General features: G+C 48.5%; 1 protein-coding gene across 3 annotated transcripts in view; it reads right to left on the bottom strand.

The window, feature by feature from the left end:
• The window catches only part of OSBPL10 (oxysterol binding protein like 10), a 291,355-nt gene extending 279,210 nt beyond the window's left edge, over nt 1-12,145 (bottom strand). Inside the window, exon 1 of one of the 3 annotated variants that reach the window (XM_046674694.1) lies at nt 11,460-12,145. In XM_046674694.1, the coding sequence (XP_046530650.1) occupies nt 11,460-11,740 (281 nt within the window). In that variant the 5' untranslated portion in view covers nt 11,741-12,145. The remainder of the gene's footprint in view (nt 1-11,459) is intronic. The other 2 variants (XM_046674676.1, XM_046674685.1) reach the window with 2 other exon arrangements.
• Between the last annotated feature and the right edge of the window lie 1,196 nt (nt 12,146-13,341).

Here is a 13,341-nt window from a genome sequence, read left to right as displayed (position 1 = left end):
GGGGGTCGGGAGGCTCATTTTTAAGGTATTAGTAATAGGGTGGAACTCAGATACACAAGAATCCCCAAAGCGAAATGCATTCAAAATACGTGACCCCATTTCAGCCAAAGTCCACGCCCTGAGCTTACTGAATCGGGAGGCCTCCACGTCCATCAAGATCCATCTGTCAGTGCTCAGAAAGAGTCACAGGGCCAAAGAGCCCCCTCACCCAGCCCTAAAAGCCCACATGAAGAAAGGACAGTACAGGCAAGGAAGTCATTACCAGGGACCAGTCCACAGGCAGCGAGGGGCAAGGCTGTGAAAGCTCTAACACACAACCCTGAAAGAGTCACGGTTTCTGACCAGGAGAAAACCACGAGACAGCCACCACTCACAGAAAGATGTTCTGACCATGGGAGGATTACAAAATCACTAATTAAAACATGGCGGGGAGGGGAGGGTCCTTTCTTTGGGAAGCCTGTACCTAGAGAGAGAGAGACAGAGAGAGGGATAAAACAGAATAATGACTATCTTGCAGTGATGAGCAGGTCCTGGCTTACCCTGAGGCAAAGGCCTCAGTGATCTCATCTATAAAATGAGGGAGCAGATCTCTAAGTTCTTTCCAAAGTAGTGGGAAGAAAACATGTTTTGGAGTCAGACAGATCCTGGCTCCACAACTTATTAATTGTGCAACTTATGTCCCTCTATGCCTCAGCTTCTTCATCTGTAAAATCGAGTTCCACCTGCATCAGTTAGGGTTCGATTTGGCTGTGAATAGCGGCTTTAAAAAGAGGCTTATTCTCCTCATGATGGAAAATTCCAGAGGTTGGTAGCCTAGGATTTGTGAGGTAGCTCTGATCAACAAAGTCCTCAAAGGCCAGGTTTCTTCTGTCTTGATGGTCTTCATCTCAGTTGCCTCAAGGCTCAAGACAGCTGCTGGACTTCCAGCCATCAGGTCTGTATTCCAGTTTCAGCCATCTGTCTGTATTCCAAGAGGAAAGGAAAATGAAGGAAGGATAAAAAGAAGGTTCCAGGAAACTACCATGTGACCACTCTGCTTATATTGAGAATATAATCACACGGCCACCCCTAGCTACAAGGAGGAGGAAAGGGACAAATATAGTTTTATCTAGAACAACCCTGTATCCAGCTAAAAAGTAGGGTCCTATGACGACAGAAGAAGAGGAGAGCGAATAGATCCGCCACACCCTCCATCTCATTTTAAGGATTAAATTGGATAATATATGTAAAGTGTCTGATGCTTCCTGGGCCCGCAAAAGTATTCCTTCCCCTTCTGGTAACACTGACATCTTATGATCTGCGGTCTCGGCAGCTTAAGAGGTCCTTCACAAAGCAGGGTTTGACAGCCTGGCCTGCCTTTTGCAGTCTCATCTCTGGCCACACTCCACACACAACCTGCATTTCCAGCTGTTCCAAACCTCTCTGCTCCTTCCATGCCTCTAAAGCTTTGTACTCACAGAGCCTGCTCCAAGGGAAGCCTGCCCCAGCTCTCTTCTGCACGTGAACTTCTCTCCAACATCCTAGCTCTTCCCGGCCTGCCACCTGCCACTTCTCCCCTTTCTCCCCAGGGAGGACGCGCTCACACTCCCCAGCACTTCCTCTACCGTAGCACTCACTTCCCCGGCTCCTAATAGCACCTTGCACCTAGTAAGGGCTTTCTACGTGCCAGTCAAAGCCCTTCGCACCCGTCTTCTCTATTGGTCCCAACAACCCTAGGACACAGACAGTATATTACTCCCATCTTACAGATAAAGAAATGGAGGTACTGGGGCCAGCCCGGTGGCGCAGCGGTTAAGCATTCACCTTCCGCTTTGACAGGCTGGCGTTCACAGGTTCAGACTCTGGGTGTGGACCTACACACTGCTTGTCAAGCCATGCTGTGGCAGGCATCCCACATATAAAGTAGAGGAAGATGGGCACGAATGTTAGCTCAGGGCCAGCCTTCCTCAGCAAAAAGAGGGGGACTGGCAGCAGATGTTAGCTCAGGGCTAATCTTCCTCAAAAAGATAAAAAAGAAACTGCGGTACAGAGAGGTTACATAGTTTGTCCAAGGTCACACAGGTAGTAAACAGCAGAGCCAGGATTCAAGCACAGGCAGCTGGACCACAGAATCTGTACTCTCAGTCACTACATGAGGCTGCCCTGACTACCTGATGAAGGCGTCTGAGTGTCGTTTTAGATCAGGGATGGTCAAACTACACCCCACAGGCGAAATCCAGCCCACCATCTGCTTTCGAACATAAAGTTTTGTTGGAACACAGACACGCCCACTTGTTTACAGTGGGAGAGTTGAGCAGTTGCCATGGAGACTGTAGGGCCCACAAAAGCCTAAAACACTATCTGGCCCTTTAGGGAAAAAGTTCGCCGCCCCTGTTTTCGACAGTCGCCTCCTTCAGGCACGGCCTGTGCTTTCTTCTGTGTCTCCCACATCTCGCACGGCATTCAGCAAATCCACAAAAGGTGCTCGCCATACATGCGGGTCTGAACACTTCACCAGGCCTAATTACACACAAAGAGGAGTGTGTCTGCGCGCTGATGCTGCCAGCCTGCTCAGGACTTGGAAAGTTCCCACTTCTGTCCAGACTCTAGTTAACAACCAAGAGGCCCAGCAACACTGTCGTGTGGTTTTCCCGGCATCGTTAGCAGCCCACCACGGGTCTGATGGAACCACTACTGCAGAGACGAGCCGAGGGTCATTTGTATCTGTCACCTAATCCACTCAACTCCCGCAAACAAGGGGCTCAGGCAGAGCCCCCAGGTCCACCCCACGTAAAGGGAGAACCTGATTCCACTACTCCCTAGGCAGGTTCCCGTCTCACACACCAGCCTCCTCTCCAGCTCACTGGTCACATGACCGGCACTGTCAATAAACATTAACACATCCTGGAAAAGTTATTAAAAACGGATGTTGGTCGCCCTTCAACTTGTTATATTTCCATCAAAATATTTATAGAAAGGGAACAAACCACACAAAAACATAAACAGTCTTCTAAAAACGACAGCACAACGTGGAAAAGTTATTCCCGGCTCAAACGCCTTCTCTGACCTTCAAAGAACAGGCTTGCAACAAGACTGTGGATAATGTTTCCTAATTGTGACTTTATTGTTGATATCATTGCACGGGGCACAAATAAAGCACTTTTCTTTCTGGGCTGTGACCATATTCCATCCAGTCTGAGAGATCAAAAGTGAAATTCTGGACGGTCTTCTTTTTAATTCTGTCTTGGCCTGGCCCCAAATCACGCAGGAGCCAGGCAGAGCCAGAACGGCCTCCCACATTTCCAGCACTGTCGCTTCAATCCTCGTTTCAGGACACCACGGCCCACGTCTCTTCTTTCTTCCCAGAGTTCTCAACCAACTGTCCACCGGAGCGGACTGAGGAACCACAGACTAAGCAGCAAATGCAGACAGTCAGCCACCATGACAATAACTGGTCACCTGGGTCCCCACGCAGAGGGGGATGGGCTAAGAAATACCTGCATATTTGCTAAGGCTGGGCCTACAAAGACCCCGACTTGCCCCCTATTGTTTTCACCAAGCTGCTGACTGGTCTGTCCAAAATACATCACAACATGGCCAGTAAACAAACTTCTGCTGAGGACCTACTATGCTCCAAGCCCTGTGCTGGGCCTGGCGCCGCACAACATCACTCCAAGGTTAGTATCATTTTACAGATGAGGAAACCAGGGCCCAAAGAGTAAAATGACTTGCCCAAGGCCTTCAGCCAAAAACAGAAGCCAAGCTGGACGACAACAAGGTCTAACGGACTTCACCAGCCTGTGCCCCTAAAGACTGCCCCTCCCAGAAGCAACACGACTCATGTGAGAAGGCGGCAGTCCCCGCTTCCCCACAGCTCTCCAGGCAGGAATACCGGAGTTGGCTGGGATGGGGAGCGACCCTTTGGCTTCTGCACTGCTGGTGGGAGCGTGAAATGGTTCAGGCCCTCGGGAAAACACTGGGAGTTTCCACACGGACCCATTCTATGAGACTGCAATTCCAATCCTGGGTATTTACCCAAGAGAGATGAAAACATCCGTGTACACAGAGACTTGTACACAAAGAGCCACTTTATTTGTAGCAGCCAAAAACTGGAAACAACCCAAATGTCCATCCAAAGGTGAAAGGATAAACAGACTGTGGTAGACCCACAGAAGGTACGACTACTTCTCAACAACAGAAAGAAACAAATTATAAACTACTGCCAGGTGCAGCAACAAGGACACATCTCAGAACCTACACTGAGCTAAATAAACCAGATTCCAAAGGGATAGCCTATATGGTTCCATCTGTATGAAACCCAAGAACAGACAGAACTATTGCACCGTGATAAAAATCAGAAAAAGACTGCAGGGGAAGGGGAACTGACTGGAAAGAAGCACAAGGCCACTTCCGGGGGGCGGGGGGGGGGGGGGACTGACACGTTCCATACCTTACGGAGCAGTGGTTACAGATTGTAAACGATTGTCAAAACTCATCAAACAAATACATTTTATTGCATGTTAATTACACCTTTAAACAAAAGTCCTCAGGTTATGAGTCATTCTGATGATAAAATGGAACACAGGTGATTACCCGTATACTTCCAAAACTGATTGCTCAACAGTATTTAAAGAAACCCAAAGAAATTCCAACTTGCCCGTTAAAGGAAATTAGGTTTACTCACTGACATTAGAAACAATTTCCCTCATAATATTACCTACCTTACATTTGCCCAAGGGGTCCGCCTAATAGACAGAGATGAATGACTCCACCAGCCCGCGCCAACAAGCCCCCTGACAGTCACCACAGTTAACTGGACACCCTATGGGGGAATGACTGTAAGGGATGGGGTGAGGGGGGAGCTGCTGCTTCTTGATCTGGGTGTGTTCTGTTCATGAAAATTCAGTGAACTATGTACACTTAGGAATTGTGTAATTTCCTGAATGTACATTAGACCTGAAATTAACCCTAACAAACTCAGTTATTCAGAGATTACGTGAAAAGGCATGAGCAGCTTTTCTTTTTCTCAATAACTTTTTCAAACCGCAAAATGGATGCAAGTTCACCTTAGGAAAAAAAATAATGGAAAAAAAAAAAGAGAGAGTGCCAGCCCTGATGGCCTAGTGGTTACAGTTCGGCACTGTCACAGCTTCCACGGCCCAGGTTTGCTTCCTGGTCTCGGAACCACACCACCCATCTGTCAGTAGCCATGCTGTGGCAGCAGCTCACATAGAAGAACCAGAAGGACTTAGAACTAGGATATACAAACGTGCACTGGGGCTTTGGGGAGGAAAAAAAAGAGAGATGAGAAGAAAAGAAAAATCACCCATAATCCCACCAGCCAAGGAAAACCATGGTAACTATTTGCATAAATCTCCTCAAATACATGTACATTTTAAAGTGGGGGGATGGGGGGGCAGATCCCTCAGAGAGTAGTTAACACAAGGCAGGTGCTCAATGAATATTTTGAATCATATTATATACCATTTTGTAACCTAGGCAACCACCCCTTTATTATAATTATCAATGAAGCAATCTAGTACACCTAAAGGATTTGAGTGTGCAGACTCAGAACAATCTGGCAACCTAGACAGCAAGACGTGTGAATACTTCATAAGTACACGAGGGCAAGAAGATAAAACCCAGAGAAGTGATTCTCAACCCTGGTATCACCAATTCCTCTCAAATTATGGGAATACTCAAAGAATCATTCATTTTAATTCAGTGTGGTTTTAAAAGTTAATATACACCCCCAACGACTTTTCCTCAAAACCCTGGGAGATCATGGCTAGGGGCTTAACACTGCACATTCTCAAAGCATGTCATTAATGCAGATCAAGTCAAAAGCAAGCCCTGGATATTTGGTCACTAAAGGCCCACAGTGGATGGGCTGTGGTGGGCCCCAGGTCAGGGTGGGGACGTCACAAGAAAAGTCAGACTTCTTGACCCAGATGACATGGACTGATGGCTGCAGACAGCAGGGCAAATGATACACATACTAACTCAAAGACAAGGCTTGAGCAGGTAGAGATCCAAGAATTACAACAACAGTAGCTACTAGCACTGGCCAAAATAGAACTACACCCTGGTTTGTTTGCTTCTCTGTCATTCATTGGTTTTCTTATTCATTCACTATTTACTGAACCCTTATCATATGCCAGACCTTGTTCGAGGCACTGGGGATACAGCAGTGAACAAGACAGACAAATGCATTCTCTGTCCCCAGGGAGCTTCCATCTAGTGCGGAGACAAGAGTAAAAACATGGAGCACGTCTGATGATGTGAGAGTTACAGAGAAACAGAAAGCAGGGAAGGGAGCAGGGATTAGAGGCTGGAGGAAGGGAGTAAGTCACTTCCCGTAGACATGCAAACGTTTGATTCCAAGTGTTAAAATGATTCCTTCAGGGGCCAGCCTGGTGGCACAGTGGTTAACTGCACACGTTCCGCTTTGGTGGCCCAGGGTTCACCCGTGAGGATCTCGGGTGTGGACGTGGCACCGCTCGGCGAGCCATGCTGTGGTAGGTGTCCCACATATAAAGTAGAGAAAGATGGGCACAGATGTTAGCTCAGGGCCAGTCTTCCTCAGCAAAAAGAGGAGGACTGGCAGCAGTTAGCTCAGGGCTAATCTTCCTCAAAAAAAAAAAAAAGATTCCTTCAAAATGAAGTCATCATCTCCTTCTCAAAGAACTCTGTGATAATGACGTTAATGGGGTTCTCCAGGGTAACCACAGCATTCAGAAAATAAACCAAGAATCTTATGGACCAGAAAGGGTCCAGTGAAGAAGGGACAAACCAAAGACCCAACAACAGCTTCCACTTCTGATCCTGCTGAGCACCATCCTCAGCCCCTTAGACATCAGCATCCTGAGTTAAGCCTCACACTGAACCACTGAGAAGGATAACAGCATGGTCACCATGTAGCAGGAAGGAAGACAGAAACCCAGAGCAAGCAAGGAACTGGCCCAAGGCGACACATGTGCTGAACGTTGATGTCAGGATTTGGCCTAGAGTCCACACTATTTCTACTCTCCAAATAAATGTCCACTGGTGGCCTCAGGTTTTCTTTTGCCAACTCTTGACTTCTTTAACCTATTGAAGATTTGCCTTTCAGTGTTTTACTGAGTTCTTACAACCCCACCAAACACCAAAAAAATGAATTGGAGGCTGGTTTCCTATTTGCAGTGTCGTCTTCTCTCCAAACAGAAAAACTGAATGGCAATGAAGAACCTCAAATATTCAAATATCACTTCCTAGATCCAATTAGAAATTATTTCCCCAAGCACCTGACATTATGAGCAACCTCAAAGGAGTTCCATCTTGGCTGAAGACCAAAATTAGCCTTAGGGCAAATGAGAGTTACATAGCCAATTTCTCACTAGGTGTAGACATCTCAAACTGAACACAGCTCAAATGGAATTCTTGGTTGTCCCGCATCCTACCCACAAACACGTTCCTCCCCTGTGACACTCATCTCCATAAAGGACACCTCCACCTCCCACCCTCTCAGTCCTACAAACTCAAGAGTCATCCTTGACCTCCCTCCTTCTCTCACCTCAATATACCCAATCCGTCCGCAATTTCTATCCTCCCCACTCCAACTCTGTCCCTTTTCTCCATTTCCCATGTCCCCCAAGTCCAAGCCCCCACCATCACTTGCCTGAACCACCATGACGGGCTGGCTCCTAATGGGTCTCTCTGTTTCCCAGTCTGGCCCCTTGAAAATTCCATCTCCGCATAGTAGCTAGAGTGAACTCTTTAAATCAGACCAGATGGTGTCACCTCCCTGTCTAAAATCCTTCTGGGCAACCAAAATATAGTCTTAAATTCTTCTCCCAGCCTAAAAGGTACTGTGTGATCTGGCACTGGCCTGCTTCCCCAAGCTGTTGGGGTTCACTCTCCCCCTGCTTCACTCCATATGAAAGCGAAAAGACAGTGCACTAGATTAAAAGGCGAATAGGAGTAAAAACACACTAGATCCACACAAAATTATTTCCGTAAGTACTTGCCTTTATTTCATCATCTTTTTTCTTTTTCTTTCTTTTCTTTTTTTTTTCTTGTGAGGAAGATTGGCCCTAAGCTAACAACATCTGTTGCCAATCTTCCTCTTTTTGCTTGAGGAAGATAGTCCCCGAGCTAACATCTGTGCCAATCTTCCTCTATTTTGTATGTGGGACGCTGCCACAGCACGGCTTGAAGAGCAGTGTCGGCCTGCACCTGGGATCCAAATCCGCGAACCCCAGGCCGCCAAAGCAGAGAGCATGAACTTGACTACTATGCCACCAGGCTAGCCCTTCATCATTTTTAAAACATTTTTTTAATCTTCATAGCACCTGCCTCTTTTTGAAATTTTTTTGTTCATCATTTAGATGTATTTACTCTTTAACACCATCCTATAAATCTATATACCATGCTATTATATCTGAAATATTTTTTAATATCTATAATAATGAATTATAGAAATTCTTTAATGCATAGTTTCCCCATGCTCTGATTATTTCACACTCTCTCAGCCAATGAGTATGAGCCAAGTGTCCCAGACATATTGTAAGACGAGTATGACCCACAACGTGCAGTTTTGTCTCCTGTGACCTCTCTTTATGTCATTTATTTTGTATTCTGGCCCAAACTGCCTTCCTAAGGGCATAGTGATGGGACTGAGAGTGCTACAAATAAAATAAAGTAGGGTATGATACTGAATATTAAAATGTAAGCTTTACTGCAACTTGAGGAAATGTAAGAGGATACCAGAGTGAAAACTATTAGTGGGTGATTGGTGTTAAGACCCAGGAGCTGGTAAGGGGCATTATCAACAGCGTGGCAGCCTGAGAACACGCACCAAGAACTTTGCGGCTAGAGATTTGTCACTAACTGTGAACAATTTGAAAAGAAATGCCAAAGAAACATGTCATGAGGCCGCAAAATGAAGGTAACTTCAATCAGGCAGCCCACCTACTGCAGCAAGGCATTCCCCTGGAGTAGGGAGGTGCGGGCAACGTCTACTTTTTAATTCTACTATTTCATGAGAAGATGCCCATGTGTTTTGTTCACTGGAGCAGCTTCAGCTCCTAGAACAATGCCTGGCACATAGTAGATCCTCAATAAAAGGCTCTGAAAAAGAATAAAATAAAATGGGGCTGGCCCAGTGGTGCAGCGGTTAAGTTCACACATTCTGCTTTGGCGGCCCGGGGTTCACCAGTTCGGATCCCAGATGCTGATATGGCACTGCTTGGCAAGCCATGCTCCGGTAGGCGTCCCACAAATAAAGTAGATGAAGATGGGCATGGATGTTAGCTCAGGGCCAGTCTTCCTCAGCAAAAAGAGGAGGATTGGCAGCAGATGTTAGCTCAGGGCTGATCTTCCTCAAAATAAACATATAAATAAAAGGCTCTGAATAAATAAACGAACAAATGAATATATTTTCAAGGTTTCTATCTTTATTCTCTCTTCCTTTGCACTGATCCTGATCTCCCTTTTTAAGACCCCTTGAGAAGCGAGACGTGAGCAATCACAGAGCTATCATAAATCTTCTCCAGATCACTAATGGACCCTCAGCCACAGTTCAGAAAACACGGTTGTGGGAAACATAAACCCGACACAGAGATGTTAACCATTAGAAAGAGACAACGCTTTTGGAGTCAGCGGTAGACTTAAAAAATCGTGAGTCTACTGTGGTAAGAACAAACATCGGCAGGCAGCTCTAAACCACAGTAAACAAACTCAATAAAGATGAGAGCTCAGCAGTGTACACAGAACATTCCACCTGTGTAGCCTGCAATCATGTAGGTATTATCATGATTATTAATTTTGCCTCTTCTCAATCTGGCCTCCAACCTAGATACCCCAGTGGATTTAAAATTATAGAAAAGCATGAGTTACTCCAATTCCTCCCAAATCCACTCCAAAGAACAAATCCTTTAATATACATGGCAGGTAAAAATCCCATCCCCAAGTAAAATAACTGTAATCCAGGGTAAAAGCTCTGCTGGCCTCAGAAGCTACTTGGAAAAAAAAGCATTAAAAGTGATTGCCCAACACACAAACCAAAAGCCGTCACCAACAAGGCACCTTGAGATGCCATTAACAGGACACAATTACCAAGAAGTGAAATCAGATTTAGTCATCTCATTTCTCTCTCGTCCTACACACTCTCTTCGTTTTCAGCTTTCAAGAACTGAAGGGGAAAAGGGAGAGGAAGAGCAGACACGGGGGCTATTCTGAGAAATAAAAAGATCCAAAAGTTTAAGTGTAACTTCCACTAACTAGTAGGACATCTCCAAGGAAACCCAGGCAACGCCGAGAGTGCTCTGTCTCTACTGTCAATATAGAAACAACTCGGTTTCCACACTTAGGAAGTCACCTTCCTCCTGGTTGAGTTTCATGTAAATAATTGCCTGATAGGTTTCAACTGGAAGTAATCTGAGCCTTTCCAAAGGATCTGCAGGGAGAGATGACCAAGTAATCTGTGTAACCAGCAGAGATAAGAGCTCCCAGGGAGTGATTCAGATTTCAGAGCATTCTGAAGAACCCCAAGTCCTAAGATCCAAGGGCTATTAAGAGCAGGACAAAAGATCTCATCAAGAGCCTCTCCCAAAAGCCCCATTCTCCTTGCGTGGACATTTGTACTTCCCTCTGGCTTGTTTCTGAAAAACAAAGTAAAAAAATGTAAACAGCAATGCCATACCTGCTCCTTTCAAGTCTTCCTCACTCTTCTCACTATCAAGTCCACATAGGAAGCCTCCCCATGTGTGCTGAGTCCCTTCCCTTGACATCCCCATCCTTCCACGTGTCCATAACTAGGCTTCCCAACTGTGAGGGCAAAGTGAGCAGGGAACTTCAAACGGCACCAAACGGGGAAAAATAATAATGATGATGATAATTTAAATAGCACACTGCCCATTTCGAAAGGGGAGGGTGTCTTTTTTTTTTTTTTTAAACTAATCTTCCATTGCAAAGATTGGAGGTTCCAAGCCCCAAGTGGGCAGGGGGTAGCATGCGCACCGGAAGGTGCCGAAGATAAGTGGCAAGTTTTTGTTGGTGGTGGTGTTTTTAAATGCCAAAGTTTTAAATGAACTATGTTATGGAGAGAATCGCCGTGGTGGGACCATTTCATCCAGGCATAAAGCACGCCCCCTCTGCCTCCCTTTCTCAGCCGTTCTTCAGGGTCGCGAGAAACCACTGGCAGGCAGGGCCCGGAGACCAGGGCGCTCCTTCTGCCACTCCAGTTCCTGCAGGTGCCAGCACAGAGGAAAACCAAGGCTCTCGCCTGCCTCCCCGCCACTGTGGTGCGGTCCTGGGGTAGGGTCACGGCGCGCCCCATCCTAGGCACCTCACCTGGAGAGGAGCAGGGACGCAGGAAGGGCACTCGTGAAGAGGCAGCACCGAGTTCGCCGGTGGCACAATCGCGCGCGCACACACTCAACACACACACCGAGCGGCGCGCAGGGAGGGGCGCGCGGTGGCGCGGGCGGCGGGCGCGTTACCTGTTCTGCCAGCCCTGGAGGAGGTTGGTGTATTTGCTGAGCACGCCCTCGAGCGCCGGCTCCCTCCTGCGGCCGCCTCCCCCGGACGGGCTAGCGGCCACCGAGCCGGGGCTACTGCGGCTGCCCCCGCCGCCGAGCCCGGCTGCCGCCGACCGGCTGGAGACCCCCCGGCCCGCCAGGGAGCAGGAGGGCGAGGAGCCCGCCGAGGTGGCGCGGCTGCTGCTGCGGCTGCTGCTATTGCTGCCCCCGCCGCCGTCTGCGCCCTGGGCCGCCCTCTCCATGGTCCGTGCGCGCCCGGGACGCGGGTACCCGCCGCGGTGGCGGCCCCGGCGCTGGGGCTCCTGGCGTGACGGCGGCGGCGGCTGCTGCTACAGCTCCGGGCGCCCAGGCCGCGCGTGGCTGCTCCAAATCCCCGGGAAATGCCTGACTCATACAGGAGGAAGAGGAGGAGGAGGCGAAGGAGAGCTGGGAAGGAAGCCAAAGGGGCTGGATGCAGCTGCGGCCGCCCCTCCTCCCGCCGCGGCCCCGGCCCCGGCCCCTCCCTCCGCACTAGTTTCCCTGGCAAGTTCGGAGCGGGCGGCGGGTTCGACGAGCCCTCCTCGGATTCCTCCTCCTCTTCTTTTGCGTCCTAACTCAGGGACTAGCTGGGGGCGCTCCCCGCCGCCGATGCGCAGGGTGGGCACGCCCTAAGTCCACACCCTGTTACCCCTCGCGTTCCTTCTGCCGCCCCCTCTCGGATCGGAAGGGGCAAAAGGCAATCTCTGCGCGTCACTCCCCAGCCCCAACCCACCTCCGGACCTGGAGGGAGGGGCGGCCCCACCCACCCAGGCCACCCGGATATGGACCCGCCCGGCCTAACGCTGGCACCCAGGCACGCTCCTTCTGTCTTCCGCACCAAGCCTGGGCCAGGCACATGTACACCGGTAACCTGGAACTTAATCTCCCTGGCAGAGCAAAGTGACTGGGCAGGGAGGTCCTCCAGGTTTTCCGGTGTGTCCGGGAGGGGAAGGGGAGGACATATGATTTTCACAGGTAAGCTCAGCCTAGCCGTTTGCTCGCAGGGGAGTCATCATAAATGCATACTGGACGCCAGGGCCGGGACTGAGTGAGGCAAGAGAACTCTCGGGCTCCTGCAAGTGGCACCTTAAATTGAGTGCCCTCGGCGCCACACTTGGCTCACCTAATCCCCACCTGATGGCCACACATAAACCTGGCAAGTCAAAACCTACCTGGTGGTATCCTACAGCACCGAGCACCTGGGAGTCAGAAGCTCTGAAACAGGGAAGACTGCTATGAAAGCAAAGGAAATCAACATTTACATAGTGAAGTATCCTATGTTTTGGCTGTAACTTCTGCCCCCATCCCCACCTCAAGATACACTGAGCTGCAACTGGTTTTCTGTAACAAAAATTGTTGCTCTTTGGCAAAAGTAGATGGGTTGTACTCTCTCACACCCAATAATAATTTTTGTGAATATAAATATCCAGTACAATCGGGAGGTAATTTGTGTATAAAGTGTGAGGTATAGGGCTTTAGATTTTTTGTATAGAAATGTTCAACTTCTCCAGCACTGGAGGATGGGAGACCTTGTGGAAGAGAGAGAGAGCCCAGCTGTCCCAGCCAAGGCCAACCTAGACCATCCAGCCAATGCTCAAACATGTGAGGAGACCCAGTCAGGATCAGCACAGTAAAAACGAATTCAGACTTTCTGGGAGTAATTTTGCAATACGTGAGCCATACTTACAACATGCGGTTTGACCCAGTCATTGTAATTCCAGTATCTTAGTCTAAGGAAATAACTAATGTACAAGATTATTTAAAGTGTTACCAATTTCACCTGACTCCAGTGGGCCTCTGACCCATACTAGGAGGAGCTCTGATG

The sequence above is a fragment of the Equus quagga genome, chromosome 1, assembly GCF_021613505.1.
Source record: "Equus quagga isolate Etosha38 chromosome 1, UCLA_HA_Equagga_1.0, whole genome shotgun sequence".
NCBI lineage: Eukaryota > Metazoa > Chordata > Mammalia > Perissodactyla > Equidae > Equus > Equus quagga.
The sequence above is the reverse complement of the archived record's forward strand: the minus strand, read 5'-3'. Positions and strand labels throughout refer to the sequence as shown.